Source organism: Palaemon carinicauda, chromosome 35 (assembly GCF_036898095.1).
Source record: "Palaemon carinicauda isolate YSFRI2023 chromosome 35, ASM3689809v2, whole genome shotgun sequence".
Classification (NCBI taxonomy): Eukaryota; Metazoa; Arthropoda; class Malacostraca; order Decapoda; family Palaemonidae; genus Palaemon; species Palaemon carinicauda.
Window position 1 is genome coordinate 17,338,076 of NC_090759.1, and position 17,656 is coordinate 17,355,731.

General features: G+C 43.4%; 2 protein-coding genes across 3 annotated transcripts in view; one reads left to right on the forward strand and one right to left on the reverse strand.

The window, feature by feature from the left end:
- LOC137627644 (uncharacterized) overlaps window positions 1-17,656 on the forward strand; it is a 598,615-nt gene that overhangs the window by 277,970 nt on the left and 302,989 nt on the right. The window lies entirely within an intron of this gene.
- The window catches only part of Rpn5 (regulatory particle non-ATPase 5), an 89,022-nt gene that overhangs the window by 15,368 nt on the left and 55,998 nt on the right, over window positions 1-17,656 (reverse strand). For both annotated transcript variants that reach the window (XM_068358775.1, XM_068358776.1), the window contains one exon: window positions 14,624-14,783. In XM_068358775.1, the coding sequence (XP_068214876.1) occupies window positions 14,624-14,783 (160 nt within the window). The remainder of the gene's footprint in view (window positions 1-14,623; window positions 14,784-17,656) is intronic.

Genomic DNA, 17,656 nt, shown 5'->3' on the forward strand with positions numbered 1-17,656 from the left:
GTGACATTTTTGTATAAGCGTAAGTACTGTTTTCATTTATCTTTGTTAGGTGCGATCGTGAATGATAGAAAGTTGATTATTTATCTTTGATTACAGTGTGATAGTTTAGTTAGCTAGGAGTGTTCATAAGTGTTTTTCTTTTTTATTGCAGGCCATAATTCCTCCTTTGGACTCCTTTGGAGCTTTTTTTGTCCATGGACTGGTGGTTGCCTTCCGCACATTTATAGATAGATTGATGATGATCCCGTACATTTAATGATTTGGATATAGACTGCTCTTGGGAAAACTCTTGTAACTGTTGATGACCAAGCCTGATAAAAGTTCCAGATGACGATGACGACACTGGTTTGGAGATATGGTAATCTGAGAATATAATGAGTTAAGTAATTGCACACTGGAATTGGCCGTAGGCTAATACTCTTTGCCAGGAAGTTGTGGCAGTGGGCTAGAACTGTTGCCCATATGTGAACGACGGTGACCACACACAAACTTATATATTATTGATTCATGTGTTTTCGCTTGTTATGTTTTAGTGTTAAGATGTGATTATTTGTTGCTGGTTTATGGCATATGGTTGATGCTTTAGTGTTAAAGGCTTTATTTTAGTCTTTAAGTGTTTTTGGTACTGTGTGTGGACTGTCAGTGTTGGGTTTGGTAAAGGAATATTGTTTTTCTGATTATTGGTGAGTTCTGTGTACCCACATGCATCTTTATACCATATTTAAAATATTGTCTGTTATTGTTATTTTTGCCAGTTTTAGCGTTAAGTTTATGATTAGTGATAAGTGTGATTTTTTTTCTTGTGTTTAATTTGTAAGCAATATAGTTTTAAGACTGTTTCGTTTTACTGTTCCCTTTGTGCATGAGTCCAGTTGTAAGATTACAATAGTAGAAAGTTTGTTTTGAGGAGACTATTGTCAATAGTAAGATTCAAGGGTGTGGGGGGGTTGCTTTTGTTTACATCCCACCACACCAGCCTGCAACAAACCTGCAAGAGAAAATTGCTCCCTGGTGGCTGGAGGTAAGGGTACTCCTCTGGGGGAAGCAACAACCTGCCCCGTATCACGAGGTTGCCAAAGACTTAATCGGTCTGCCCTCCTACTCGACCGCCCCCAAGAGGATGGCAAGCCAGGATGGGCTTTGGAGAGATCTAGGAGTGCATGAAGAAGAAGCCTGAGTTCTTTTCACCACAGAGAAGAACCCTGGGGGAGAAAAATCTCGCTTGGTTTTCTTCTTCCTGCAACACACACATTTCTCTCACTGGGAGGCAGGCCACTACCAACACTCGTCGCAGGACGAACCCTGCTCGCAACGATGCTCCCTACAGGTCGGGCGAACAGAGTGTGGGGCGGTGTCAATCAACGACATGAAGGTGCCACAAGGCGACTCTCGAGACCAGGACTGGTAAGCATGGGAGCGTCAGAAAGAGACAGTCACACCTGTAAGAGGAATGACGGAAGGCTGCGACAACCTTCACAGACAACCTATGAGCACAAGTACAAGAAAAAAGGCAAGGGTATATATTAAGTTATCGGGAAGAGGCAGTAGACCCTTCTCCAACTACGAAGCCTGAGGTAACGTACGGACCCAGGGACCAGCAATCCTCATACTAGGTCTGGACATCTTTGAGATAGCAGTCTGTGAAGATTGATTTACTCCGCCAGAAAGTAGGCTCCAAAATTGACTTCATTGACCTATTGTGTTTGTAAGCCATAGAAATTGCTACAGCTCTAACCTCGTGTGGTTTTACCTTAAGGATAGGGAAAACTTCTTACTCACAATCCTGGAGAGTTTCTCTTATCAAATCCTTAATGAAAAAAGCCATGGTATTCTTTGATAAAGGCAAAGAGGGCTTTTTAACTAAGCATCAGAGGCTGTCTGTCTCGTCTTTGAAAAGAAAGCCTAGCTGAAGGGAGCAAATTGCATTGTCTCCATTAAAACCCACCTTCTTGCTGATGGCTTTTAACTCTCCTATTCTTTTGACTGTAGCCAATGTAATTAGGAAAAGTGTCTTCTTGGTAAGATACTTCCAAGACGCCTTGTCCAAGGGTACAGACCTACTTGAGGTTAAAAAGGCCAGGACTACATCCAAGTTCCACGAGGAGGTTGGATTGTCCTTCCTCTTAGTTGTCTCAAAAGATCTAATGAGATCTGAAAGATCCTTGTTACCTGACACGCTAATGTGACGGTTACGAAAGACGGAGGTTAGCATGCTGCAGTAACCCTTGATGGTAGGCACAGCTAGCTTCTCTTTTGTACGCAGATACAACAGAAAACTCTGCTATATTGGCTATAGAGGTATTGGTAGAGGAAAGTCTATTATTCCTGCACCACACTCTAATGTCCCACTCGGATTAGTAAACCCTAATAGTGGTAATGATCTGGGGGTATCTACCAGCCACTCCATCATCTCCACAACTTAATGTCTCATGGGCCAAAAAGGAGCTATCATGGTCATGCGGACGTTGGGAGAATCCCTGAATCTTTTCAGTACTCTGTCCAGGATCTTGAATGGAAGAAAAGCGTACACATTTAGACCTTCCCAGTTCAGAAGAAAAGCGTCCACTGTGACTGCTTCCTGGTCTGGTAATGGAGAGCAAAATACCGGCAACCTCTACGTCATTTGTGAGGCGAAGAGGTCTATCAAGTGTTGACCCCACAACATCCAAAGGCTGGTGGACACCTCGTGACGTAGGGTCCACTCTACAGTAAGAACTTGCCTTATTCTGCTGAGCAGATCCGTCCTGACGTTTTTCTCCCCTTCTATGAAGTGAGTAATCAGGGCTTGGTGAATGGTCACTAGCTCTTTGATATATATGTGTCATTTCCTCTTAGACTCTATCCACAGACCCCTGTCGAGAATCGTATGCGTCAAACAGAGACGAAATCGACCTCTCTAGTTCAGACAGACCAGACACTTGAAGCGCACCATATGCGCGAACTGAACCGTATGCTGATTGCTGCGAGGGATCGTTAACCGTAGCCGGGTGACCACCAGGAGAAAGTCCTTGCGACATTTCCGGAGTGTCTTGAGCGCGATCTGAACCGATTATCATCCCCATAAAAATGAAATTCTGTGAGGGTGTTAGTTAAGATTTGGCCAGGCTACCATCAGACCTAACTGTTGCATTAAGGGCATTATCCTTTGAAGAGCCTCCAGACACTTTACTTGTGATTCTGCTCTGAGTGGTCAGTCGTCCAGGTACTGGTCCGGGTGTATCGAGATATGGAAATACGCGTCCTGTAGATCCAAAGACACTATCCAGTCTCCCTGTCTGTTGCCTGTAAGGACTGACGTCCAGAACAGGTTTTCACCCCCCCCCCCCACAAGCTTTTTGGAACTAGGAAAAGTATGTTGTAAAAACCCCTCCGAGGAGGTGTTCTCTACCCTTTCTATGACTGATTTCGACAGCATAAGGTTCACTTGCTCTTGAAGAGCTGCTGCCTTGTTTCCTGAATAGACTGTTGTCAACTCCAAGGGTATCGACGACATGGGAGGCATAGCACGTCTCACTTTTAGATTCGGTTTGTTGTCTTGGGAATCTGCGAGCTTGACCTCCAGCAGCAATCCTCTGAGTTCCCCTTGAAGGTGCTCTCCCACAAAAGAGCTGACGAGTGGGAAGAGGCTCCTTTTATATCCTTGCTAAAAAGCTAGCTGGGAGGACTTATTTAGCAGTTCTAGAGAAAAATCTTGCACAGCCTGTTATTTCAGAGCTGTAGACAAATATTTCCCTAAGTCCAGTGGGAAAAGATGATTACCCAATCGAAGCAAGTAAAAGTTCAGATCTCTGAACAAGGGACAAACCTGAAGATAAGAAGGAACAACATATAGTCCTCTTTTTAAGAACTACTGTCGTGAAAAGGGTGGAAAGTTCAATGGAGCCATCCCTCCTGGCCTTACCCAGACAGGCAATCAGATGCATCTGAGCCTCGTTCTTAGGGTCTGTGGCTTCTGGGAGAGTTACGAGAGTACAGTCTGTAAGGCTGAACACTTCTATAGTCTAAAAAATTCCCTTCAGAAGATGGTCCATTTCAGAATTGGACGACATAATCTTCGACTTGCTCATGTCTGACCTAAGTGAGGAGTCAACAAGTCTGGAGAAGTCTCCCTGGGAGGAGGCAGGAAACTCCCAAACCGAGAAATTCCCTCAGACGAATACCACACACTAGATCTGGAAGCCAGTCGTTTGAGGAAAAGAAAAAGGTCTACTCTAGATCCTTTCTCTTGGACGTCCATTGGTTGAGAGTTGAGAAAGCTCTCTTAACAGACCTAGCCAGGACCATATTCCTAAAGGAGGACGTTTTTCGGGGTCTGCCCTTCAAAAACTGAGAGGGCGGGCTCTGATGTTTAGGTTGAGAAAAATCTTCTGGATACAGAGATGTTAACGCTGTCAGAAGTTTTTTTTCTTTTTTTAGCTGTCTGTAGTGAATCCTGAGATTCGTCTTCTAATTCGGCTAATGGAACATCTTCGAATGGGTAGGAGACAAAACCGCGTCATCCTGTCGGTTATTGTCTTCCAAAAATAATTCATCTTGTCCTGAAGAAATCTCGTGAAGGATATCATCCAATCCAGTTGCGAAGAGGCATCACGTTTATGTACTGTAAGCTTCGAGGGAGAGACAGGTTCCAGTGCTTCCAGCATAAGATCATCATGCTGTAAGGAAGCATCAACATCTGTGAACCCATGCGAGAGAAAATCTTGACCACGTGCGTCCAGCATGAGTTCAGCATGTTGTATGTCAACAGTTTGACGTAAGGGAGCGTTAGTTGCGCATTCAAAAAATCACGAAGGAGAGATAAAAAACTTGCCTATCCTGTTGCGAGGACAAGTCCCGACTATATGAGTCCATCATGGGTCCAGATTGAGACTGTTGTATGTTCCCATGAGAGGTATCAGTCTACTGCATGCGTCCCGAATGCCGTGAGTCTGCTGCGAGCCGTAAGGAAGCGTTAGTATCACTTCCAGTCAATCGCAAAGAAGAGACAACTGTTTGTCTATAGTGACATGGGGACAAAACCTGACTGCATGCGTCCAGCATATGTCCAGACTGCCACATGCGTCCAGTTTGCCGTGAGTTTCCAGACTGCTGCATGTGTCCAGACTGCTGCATGTGTCCAGATTGCCGTGAGCTATCAGCGTGTCGCATGCGTCTCGCATGAGCGATAGTCGCGCGTTCCGCAGATCGCCAAGGCGAGACAACTGCTTGTTCACAGTGACGTGGGGACAAAACCTGACTGCATGCGTCCAGCATATGTCCAGGTTGCCGTGAGCTTCCAGACTGTTCAGATTGCCGTGAGCTGCCGTATGCGCCCACCTTGTCGCTTGCCGCAACGAGAGCTGATCACTGCGAGGAAGCGTTGCTAATTATCGGAGAAACACGCTGTCCGATAATATCGCAAGACCGTTTTCTTGGTCTATTGCTCCTTAGATTATTTTAGACGCGATTTTTCTGCCAGAGAATCGTAAACGTCAAACAGAGACGAAATCGACCTCTTTAATTCAGACAAATCAGATACATGATGAGCGCCGTGGCGCTAACTGAACGATGTACTGATCGCTGCGAGGTATCGTCAACTGTCGATACTCCCCGCGCGCCTTGTGCGCGATCTGAATTATGTATCGATCGTTGTGAGGGATCGTCAACTTGAACGTAGTGGTTGGCGCCAACCACGTCATGGTTTTGCGTCGTCTGACGAAGATACAGACATTTTAACCTCGCCTTTTCTGTGGCGAGGGGGAGCGATCTGGGGATCGTCAACATGATCGCCCGAGGGGACGTCCGTTCGCTGATCAAGGTCTGCCATATCCTTTGACCTTTCGACATTCCTTCTCACAGGGGTTGGGGAGCATGGAAGAGGTCCCGGGCTGGGATTATGAGGGACACGAACGGACGCACCCTCCACTGCACTGACATTGAACACTAGCACTTTTAATTATTTCACATTAGATCTTAATAGACCTTCCCGTTGCAAGAAATTATACTTTTTCATCAAGGGCTAGAAAGAAAATACAATAGGATATATGATTCATATTAGTATTCTCAAAATAGAAATATAAAATAACGATACAATTGTGAAAACAAAAAACGATTGTCAAGAGTATTACATATCGTAGATTGACTAAATTGCATCATTTTATATGCCATTGAACACTAGTACTTTAAACTATTTCACAATAGATCATAATAGACCTGCCCGTTGCGAGAGATTATCCTCTTTCGCCAAGGGACAGAAAGAAAATACAATAGGATATATGAATAATATTAGTATTCTCAAGAGCGAAATAATAAAAATAACGATACGAAACAAAAACGATCGTTTATTATCTGACATCTCCCTTAGAATAACTACGAGCGTAAAATGACTGTACGCTTGAAAAATCTCTAAATCAAAAATTGACTAAGGGAAATATACTAATAGGACAAAAATATACTTAAAAATAATATATTTTCCTAAATTATAAACATACTTATGCTTAGTAAGCTAATATTTTAAAAATTTCTTGCAAGAAAAGAAAATAATTCACAAAATGCAAGTCATACTAAGAAGATTACGTCACAGGATTGTGACGTCATCACGAAGGCAGACTGAATTCCTTCAAGGTAATCAGATTTCGCTCTGCTAAGAGTTACGTCACAAAATAGTGACGCCATAATGTTTTAATGTAGAAATGTCTTTCCTTCCATTATAACTTTAAGACTTGTTCGTTAGTTAATAAAGTAGGGGGAAAAATCTTTGATTCCTCAAAGTACGAACATAGAAAGAATACAAATACATCCATGCTCCCTGCTAAATACAGTGCGGGAAGTAAGAGCAGCTCGAAAGCCGGTCTAGCACTACACACAAAGTTTAACAACAGAAGAGCCATCTTGAAAATCAAGTTAAATTAAACTGTCCAAGTTGGACCAGTAAAAAAATACTATCCTATACAATATCTTCGATAGTTGAAAGGCAGCGAAAGTCATTAACAATAATCAGACAAAAGGTAGAATAAAGTAATATTCCAAAAAACCAATTCCCGAGGTGTTGACTCAATCACAGACAGAGAATTTCTGAAGAATGTTGGGAATGGTTCTGATAACCTATGAGAGATGGCGCTCATGTATGACCACCTACTTTCATGGCGGCGATCACCACAAATTTGAATTTTCTGTCGTGCCGCATCGAAACGCGAGATTTAAGCTATATATATGTAACTACCAGGGAAGTTACATATTTAAAAATGATGAGTGTAAGCAAATGTCTGTATGGCTAAGCCCTGAGGAGGAGAGAGCGAGAACAGAGACGTTCGTTCTCTACCAGCCGAAAGAAAAGTAGCTCACCGAGCTGTGAGTAGATATAAATAGTTGGGTAGCCTCCAACCATACCCTACTTTCTCACTACAGTGGTTATGTAGGGTTGCCACCTCGCATTTAAAGTCTAAATAGCTACCTTCCAGCTTTGCCGAAAGAATATCCAAACAAATAACGTAAAGTTTGTTAGTGTAGGAGCAGCTACAAAATAAGTCTATATATACACTGTATGCTGTGGGATTAGTACAAAGAGAGATATAAGGCTAGCCATTGGGGAGACTCGAGCAAATCCATGTTGACCATGCATGTAAAACTATTGCTTATACTGTATCATGAAGAATTTAAATTAATACCATTACTTTACAATAATCTTATCATAATCATTATAAAGACTTTGTGTGTTATAACTATACAGTAATAAGAAGTTTGAGACCATATGATTTGGTACTCTTATTACTGTAATTTGATGATTAATGAGACCAACAAAAATTCTCTACTGGAAACAGTTCCACAGTGTTTTGTTCTTGAGATGTTAAAAAATGTTATTTTCCTTAGTAAAATAAATTTTTGAATATACTTACCCGATGATCATGTAGCTGTCAACTCTGTTGCCCGACAGAAATCTAAGGTCGGGATACGCCAGCGATCGCTATACAGGTGGGGGTGTACACAACAGCGCCATCTGTGAGCAGGTACTCAAGTACTTCTTGTCAACAAGAACTCAATTTTCTCCTCGGTCCATTGGTTCTCTATGGGGAGGAAGGGAGGGTCCTTAAATTCATGATCATCGGGTAAGTATATTCAAAAATTTATTTTACTAAGGAAAATAACATTTTTCAATATTAATCTTACCCGATGATCATGTAGCTGATTCACACCCAGGGTGGTGGGTGGAGACCAGCATACATGTTAACATAAGAAGCTAAGTATCCCGTATCTCATTTTAGCAGTTATTCAAAATAACAAACATAAAATAAATAAGTACCTGGTAAGGAAGTCGACTTGAACCATTACTCTGCCTTTTTAAGTACGTCTTCCTTACTGAGCCTAGCGATCCTCTTAGGATGCTGAACGACTCCTAGGTGCTGAAGTATGAAGGGCTGCAACCCATACTAAAGGACCTCATCACAACCTCTAATCTAGGCGCTTCTCAAGAAAGAATTTGACCACCCGCCAAATCAACCAGGATGCGGAAGGCTTCTTAGCCTTCCGGACAACCCAAAAATATTTCAAGAGAAAGATTAAAAAGGTTCTGGAATTAGGGAATTGTAGTGGTGGAGCCCCCACCACTACTGCACTCGTTGCTACGAATGGTCCCAGAGTGTAGCAGTTCTCGTAAAGAGACTGGACATTCTTAAGATAAAAGACGCGAACACTGATTAGCTTTCCAAAAGGTTGCGTCGACTATATTTTGCAGAGATCTATTTTGTTTAAAGGTCACGGAAGTTGTGATAGCTCTAACTTCGTGTGTCCTTACCTTCAGCCAAGCTTGGTCTTCCTCATTCAGAAGGGAATGAGCTTCTCGTATTAACAGTCTGAAAATAATAGGATAAAGAATTCTCTGACATAGGCAAAGATGAATTCTTAACTGAACACCATAAAGCTTCAGACGGGCCTCGTAAAGGTTTTTAAAATAGAACTTAAGAGCTCTTACAGGACATAATACTCTTTTCTAGTTCATTTCCAACCATACGATAAGTTTGGAATATCGAACGATATTGGTCAAGGCCGAGAAGGCAGCTCGTGTTTGGCTAGAAAACCAAGATGTAGAACATGTAGCCATTTCGGATGAGAATCCGATGTTCTTGCTGAAGGCATGAATCTCACTGACTCTTTTAGCTGTGGTTAAGCATATCAGGAAAAGAGTCTTAAAGGTGAGATCTTTCAGGGAGGCTGATTGAAGTGGTTCGAACCTGTCTAACATAAGGAATCTTAGAACCATGTCTAAATTCCAACAGGTGTAACCAAACGACGCTCCTTCGTGGTCTCAAAAGACTTAAGGAGGTCCTGTAGATCTTTATTGTTGGAAAGATCTAAGCCTCTGCGACGGAAGACTGATGCCAACATGCTTCTGTAACCCTTAAAAGTGGGAGCTGAAAGAGATCGCTCTTTCCTCAGATATAAGAGGAAGTCAGCTATTTGAGTTACAGAGGTACTGGTCGAGGATACAGATACTGACTTGCACCAGTTTCGGAAGATTTCCCACTTCAATTGGTAGACTCTAAGGGTGGATGTTCTCCTTGCTCTAGCAATCGCTCTGGTTACCTCCTTCGAAAAACCTCTAGTTCTCGAGTCTTTCGATACTCTGAAGGCAGTGAGACGAAGAGCGTGGAGGCCTTGGAGTACCTTCTTACGCGTGGCAGACGTAGCAGGTCCACCCTTAGGGGAAGAGTTCTGGGAACGTCTACTAGCCATCGAAGTACCTCGGTAAGTTATTCTCTCGCGGGCCAGAGGGAAGCAACTAGTGTCAACTTTGTCCCATAGTGAGAGGCGAACTTCTGCAGTACCTTGTTGACAATCTAGAACGGAGGGAATGCATATAGATCTAGATGAGACTAATCTAGTAGAAAGGCATCTAAAAGAACCACTGCTGGGTCCGGGATAGGTGAGCAAAGTATTGAGAGCCTCTTGGACATCGAGGTTGCGAAGAGATCTATGGTTGGCTGGCCCCAGGTGACCCAAAGTCTCTTGCATACATCTTTGTGGAGGGTCCAATATGTCGGAATTATTGTCCCTTCCTACTGAGACAAACTGCTAAGACATTCAAGTTGCCTTGGAAGAAACTTGTTACTAGTGAAAGGTCTAGACCTGTTGAACAGGAGAGGAGGTCACTTGCGAACTCGCACCATGTCAGAGAGCAGGTCCCTCCTTGCTAGGAGATGAACATCAAAGCAGGGAGTTGTCCGTGTTCACCTCCACTACTTTGCCTTGAAGGAGAGACCTGAAGCTTTTCCAGGTCAGACGTACTGCCAGAAGCTTCTTGCAGTTAAAATGCATTGTCCTTTGACTCGAGTTCCATAATCCCGAGCATTCCCTACCGCCTAAGGTCGCACCCCAGCCTACGTCCGATGCGTCTGAGAAGAGAACGTGGTTGGGAGTCTGAACAGTCAGAGGCAGACCATATAAAAGGTTGACAAAGTCCTTTCATCAAGTCAGGCCAGACTTATCTTCCGGAAACCGGAATCGAGACCGCTTCTAGCGTCTTGTCCTTTTCCAGTGAAGAGCTAGATGAAACCGAAGAGGACGGAGGTGTAGTCTTCCAAGTGACACCAATTGAACCACGGATGACAGTGTCCTAACCAGACTCATCCACAGCCTGACAGGGCCGTGTTCCTTCTTCAGCATCTTCTGGATGGATAGCAGGGCTGGGGGTTGATCGTCTTGTTCAGCCATGTCCTCATCTTTGGGTTCCTCATCCGAAACTGATGAGGAAACGGCAACAGAGTGGGCAACGTCTGACTCGCTGAATCCGGTCGCACTGGTGGATGCGTGACGGAGCCGGACACAAGATCATGGTACTGCTGCACAGTCTGTGAACTGTCAACCATGGGGATGCGAGGAAGTACAGCGACAACCCGAAACTGTCTAGACTGTCTGGGTAGTGCAGACAACCCCTTATCGGGTTGCTGAGGTTGCCGCACTGCGTCACAACAAGTCACCTCTGCTGGTTGTTGAACGTCTTCCCAGTGACACACTGAACGTCCACAACCACCTCCGAGAGTAGCTTAACGTCAACGTGCGACTGGCAACCCACACTGGGTCGCACCGGTGGAGGAACCATCTCAACTGGCGGACGTGAGTAGGATACCTCAGCGTCAACAGGGCGTACAACCAACCGGTAGGAAGGTCGTTGGCAAGAAGGTTCTTCTCCGTAAAAAATCCTCTATCAAGGACTAAGCTTGGACTGCATGTCTTGCAACAAAGCCCAAGGTCTATGGGAGCAGGTGTGGCAACAGACGGGGTTAGCGACTGAAGCGGAACCATTTACCCTCCCTGGAAGCATGTTATGCTTTAATTAAAGTCCATAGGAGGCTAAGCATCTTAAGGCTCCTCTCCAAATGACAGAGTCCTCAAGGGAATATCAGAAGGAGGGAGAACAGCACTTTCTCATCTACAGGAACCATGTCCGAGAAAAGCTAGGTTATCTCAGTGAGGGTTTCACTGGTGCATAAGCAGCAGACCAGAAGGCAACGCTATGTAACTGCCTGACAGTCTGTGAACTGTCAACAACTGAACTGTCAACCACAACAGGTGCGTGAGGACATACAGCACTGGTGCATTAGCAGCAGACCAGAAGGCAACGTTATGTAACTGCTTGAGAGTCTGTGAACTGTCAAAAACTGAACTGTCAACCCCAACAGGTGCGTGAGGACATACAGCACTGGAGTATTAGTAGCAGACCAGAAGGCAACGTCATGTAACTGTTTGACAGTCTGTGAGTTGGCAACAACCAAAGTTGTGTGGGGAAGCCTCAACTCCTGACTGACTAGTTTGCTGCGGGCGAGTGGCGGTAACCACAGTGTGTTGCGGAGGCTGACACACCGTGTCAAAACACGGCAACTTGTGGTAGCTCACGCACGGCAACGGAGTGCTCCATGTGTCTGTGGGAGTCATCATACATCTGGCAGGGTTGACTGTGCATGGGTGGAGGAGCTCTCACAACAAGAGTGTGGGAGCAGGCAGCCATGCCGGGCGCACAACCGTGGTAGGCTGTAGGCCCACGGGTGCATCGTCAACCTTCTCCGTAGTCGGAGTGTGGGAGCTGGCAACAACAAAAGCGGAGTGCTGGTGAGTGGGAGGGACTGCCGTGGGTTGCGGAGCATGCCGTATGGGATGCGGAGCATGCCGCATGGGTTGCGGAGCATGCCGCATTGTGTCAAAACACGGCAGCTCTACAGCACCTTCCCACTGCTGATGCGGTAGCTCACGCATGTTAACGGAGGGTGCAGCATGAACATGCGTCTGGCAGGGTCGACTGCGCATCGGAGGTGGAGCTCTCACAGGTGGAGTGTGGGAGCAGGCAGCCGCAGTATCTGCTGAGCGCACAACCGTGGCAGGTTGTAGATTAACAGGTGCATTGTCAACCTTCTCAGCACGATACTCCTGCATGAAGGAGCAAGCTGAGACTGTATAGTCTGCAGCATGGACCACTAGGGTCTATAAAAGACGGCAACAAACGGAGCTACTGTCCGTTGTGACTGAGGGTCTAAAACAGCTGGTGCGGCAACAGACGGAGTTACTGCCTGTTGCGGTACCACCTTGCCTCTCTTGGGAGATGTGCAGTCGTCGGATGACTGGAGCGAGTCCGAACTGACCCAGTGGCTACACCTAGGCCGTTGGACTTGCGCGGAAGGGACCGACTTGCACTTAAAGCTGCAAGATTTGGTCTATGGTTTCTGCGAGAAACCTCTTCCGCAGACGAGGAATAAATGGGCTCTCTCGTCTTTATGTGGGTGGGGCGATCACGTCGGCAACGTGTGTAGATACACCCGAAACCACCGAGGGAAACGTCTGTTCGTCGATCAAGGCCTGTGGAACCCATAAGTCCTTCGACATTACTTCTCCCCTGGGCTTGGGAGCTTGTAAGAGGTATCGGACTAGGTGAACAACTGGCACGAACAGACGAACCTCGAACGCAACACTGTAACACTTTGCGCATATCACTTTATCACTTTTGATTTTCTGTTTGCACTTATTTCACTGAAATCGAAACTTTAAGTGATTTGTACCTGAAACACGCAATACTATCCTTCATTAAAAGGTAGTAATTGCGAAAACAGTTTAACAAAGCAACAGAAAAACATAATGAAAGATAAAGAATTCAGTGGCTGGAAAAGAGACTAAACACTAGATCAAATAACTACGTTTAAAATCTCTCACCGCATAAAGCCTGGGAACAAGCTAAAACTCTAGAAACGTTTTACCTTCTTCCCCTATAGCGACTAGGGAGAAGAGTAAAAACCGAGAACGTTACCCGCTTGAACGAAACGTTTATTCTCCTCTCTCCCCCTCCGTCTCTATCTCTCTCTCTCTCTCTTGACTTAGAACCTGAGAGATGAGCCCAATTATATATCGTTAAAACATATTATTTGTTAAAGGAAAAAAACTGAAAGGTTTCCCAAATAAAAAGTTCCTTTATTAGAATTAAAACCATTTAAGCTAAGAAAGAATGAACGAAACGCTAGAATCGGTTACTCTTACTGCAACGTGAAACCGTGAAATACTCTCTCTCTATCGTAACGATAGAGCGCATGTTGAACGTTCTGAACGTCAACAACTGCGGAGACTAAACTAACGTTAGTTCATCTTTGAAAACAGTAAGAGACTATCAAAGAAATTCTTTCAAAAACATTAAAATTAAAAAAGTATAAATTCTTAAAAGGAAATACGATATGACGGGCTCAATGTAATTAACTTCGGTTCCAAGTAAGGACCGCCTACTATTAGGAAAGGTCGCATATAAACAAACATAAAAATTAATTTTTATAAGTTTATAATAAATGGAAAGTTAATCGAAGAGGCCTATAAATGGCGGAGAGATATAAAATAAATAGATCTATAACTTGTTAAGCAAAATTACTAAAAACCTAAACACTTCCGTCTAAGGGAAGGGTCGGCCATTTAAAAGTGAAAGAGAGTCCATACTCTCTTCGTCACCATAATTAATCTATCCAAAACGAGTTCAAGTTTTGAAATGAAGATAAAACCCTTGCATAGCGAAAGCTCAAAACTGGAATAGTGTACTTCACCAAAACGTTGTGAAAACAAATCCAGTTAGGGACGGCGTATTTAGTAGGTCTTGCCTGTGGCACGACAGAGGAAAAATTGAGTTCTTGTTGACAAGAAGTACTTGAGTACCTGCTCACAGATGGCGCTGTTGTGTACACCCCCACCTGTATAGCGATCGCTGGCATATCCCGACCTTAGATTTCTGTCGGGCAACAGAGTTGACAGCTACATGATCATCGGGTAAGATTAATATTGAAAAAGGAATGATCTAAATTCAAGATGTTGGTCACAAGGTGGATAAATGTCAAAAGGTATAGATGACTAGCAAGAGGCAGACAATTCAACAATAAAAACCTATAACACTAAGTCAAACTACTTTACATTAATGGTAACATCAACGATGTGAAACCCACAGTGCATTGTGGGCAGTATAAAATAATACAAGGGCCATATCTTTAAAATACCTACTACACTATATGAAACGGTGAATAATGATATATAGTATATGAGAATATAGTATACTAAAAATTAAATAAACAAAATCAACCATTACAATTTAATTTTTAAAAGACAATGAGCATAAATAAAATATGCTACTTACATGTTCAACAACTCTGTTCTTTAATTTAGTCCAACGACTATTTCCTTCGTCGTCATTGGGGAATACAGTAGTAGCCTTTGATCTCAGCTCAGTTTCATACACCTCACATAATCTTGACCATTTAATAAGTTCTGCAGTCACAAATAATTGCAGGAGGTCCCTGTGAGATAACATCTTCAGTTTAGTTATTGAATTCATAAAAAGGGATACTTGACTTCTCTCAATTTACAGTATCAAGGCTATAATACAGAAAAGGGCTATAATACTTTACAATGCATATAATTAAAAGACAGGCTGTACAGATATATCCACTTACTTAATTTTAGACATATTGCTGTGCATATGATTACATCCAACTATCTATAATTAAATTTAACAGTTTCTTAATTACTATTAATCCATTACAGATCTATCATTCACATGGCTTTCTGTCTATTCTTACACCAAGTCAATATCTTATCATGAAGCTTGTTTTGCAAGTTGAAGGCTTTTGAAGTTATTCAATTCAAATATTTGAGTTCTCAAAAATACCAATCATAAAAACCAATTCAGCTGATTTACCATATTAAGTCAGATCTTGAATTAAAAAAAAAAAAGAAAGAAAAAAAAAAAGATTCATGTTACTGTAATTTTCTAGAGAAAAGTACAATACAGTACCATGATTATTGAATAATTAGGTAAAACTATTGTTTCAATCCAACCCATCAATTATAATTAGCTAACATTTGCTGTCTTAAGTGTCCACAGAATCATGGTTACTACTATTTCAGGGAGAAGAAAAATGACATTCCATGAAAAAATTTACATTGTCATTCTTTTGTATTACAGTAATTTCCCTTTTAACAACAACCAATTTTTCTTTCAAACCCTTTCCACTTTTTGCATGGCAAATTATGAGTAAAACTGGGATAGTTTTACAATGAACCAATTAAGGAGTGCAACTGAAGACATCTGGCTTGGAATCTTGGAAATTCAGATTATTGCATTTTTGGCTAAGAGAACGTTTATACTTCATGTTTCAACGTTTTCTATCAAAACAATTAGTTTTAGAGCATTGCTAAAAATTCCAGTCCCATATGCAATCCTATTCTGACCTAGGTACAGTATCTATTTATTTACTTTTTCTTAGAAAATTCAAAAGATAGCTATTCATTTCAGTAGTGTATATAATTCTACCATTTTCTTTGATTTTCTGAGGAATAGATTATCTGTTTATCTTATTTACTTAATGGTATTTGTAAATAGATGATTCCTGCACATGTCTCCAAGGTTAAAGATGCGTAAAGTATAAGAAGATAACTAAATAAGGCAAGTGTAAAATTTGCCCAGAAAAATAGACGAGAAAATATTATGTTAGCCAATCTAGCTCGTGTACACACATATATGTGTGGCAAGCAACATTTTTGGATTGGAGGGAAGGGGCTCATCACTGGTAAGTAAATGACCCTGAAATATGATTACAGTTAGACCTTGTTAATTGCGGTTTCCTGTTTTGCGGTGTCAGTTTTTCCCCGCCAAGAGAAAGAAAAATTCTTTGTGACGATTGTTTACCCAACATTAAGAATTTGATTTTTAATAGTTGGCAACAGCATTGGGATGTGCAAGAACAATGCAAACCTACTATAAAAATTGCGATAAAACTCAAGCTGGGCGATGATTTCAAATAGCCCCAGCTCCTTTACACTGAGAGCGCTGCACGCCACTACCTATCTCTACCTATCTCTCTGTACAAAGTGTGTCCATTTATGGTAGTTATAAGTTACAGCTACTGTATATTTGAAATAAACCGGATTTTGATTAAACTGGTGTTCCACTTAACTGTATCCAATAATATTGCATGTAATACTCACATTTTAGTATCGTATTTATAATTAAAAACATGACAAATTCGTAAATAATTTGTCTAGGGCTGCTCCTTCGTCTGGTACCGGGGAGCAATAAACCGGTAACTTGGCGTTGAGCTTTGTTGCGAATAGGTCTATCACCGGGGAGCCCCAGCGTTGAAGGATGAGTCTGGCTACCGCTGGTTGTAGGGACCATTCCGTCCCTACTATCTGACCTACCCTGCTGAGGCCGTCGGCTAGCACGTTCTTTTTCCCGGGGATGAACCTTGCTAGCAGTGTTACCTGGTGTTCGTCCGCCCAGTGCAAGATGTCTACAGTGAGGTCGCACAGTTCCTTCGACTTCATGCCCCCTTGTTTCTTGATGTAGGCTACCACCGTGGCGTTGTCGCACATTAGGGCCACGGTGTTTCCCTTCAACCGACTTGCAAAGTGCAGACATGCCTTTTGTACTGCTTTTAGCTCTAGGACGTTGATGTGGTGATGCTTTTCGGTCTCTGACCAGGTCCCGCTTGCTGTTTCCTCCCGCAGGTGGGCTCCCCACCCTAGGCTGGAGGCGTCCGTGAACAGGAGAAACTCGGGAGGACAGGACCCGAGGGGCATCCCCTTGAGGGAGTTCGACCGGCATCTCCACCATTTCAAGGCTGTTTCCGTGTGCGGAAGGACTGGGATCGATGTTTTCTGAGAGCCTGTCTGGGACCATAGAGCCTTGAGGTTCCATTGTACGGGTCTGAGTCGTAACTTCCCTTGGGGGACTAGCTTCTCTAATGAGACCAGATGGCCTATCAGCCTCTGCCAGTCTTTCGCTTTCCTGGGAAGCCCCGACAGGAACGGCTGAATGATCTTGACGAGGTTCTGTATCCTGTCTTCCGAGGGGAAGGCCTTCCCCTGCACGGTGTCCAACGTCATCCCCAAGTACCCCATTTTGTTGGACGGCGTTAGGTTCGATTTCTCCAGGTTGATAATGACTCCCAGACTCCTGCAGAAACGGAGGAGGTCCTTTCCTTGTTCTTCCAAGAGGGCCTTTGAACTGGAAAGGAGCAACCAGTCGTCCAGGTACCTGATGAGGCGGATACCTCGTTCGTGAGCCCATACTGAGACTGTCGCGAAGACCCTCGTGAACACCTGAGGGGCCGTCGACAGTCCGAAGCAGAGGGTCCGGAACTGCAGGATCTGGGAGCCCCATTTTACC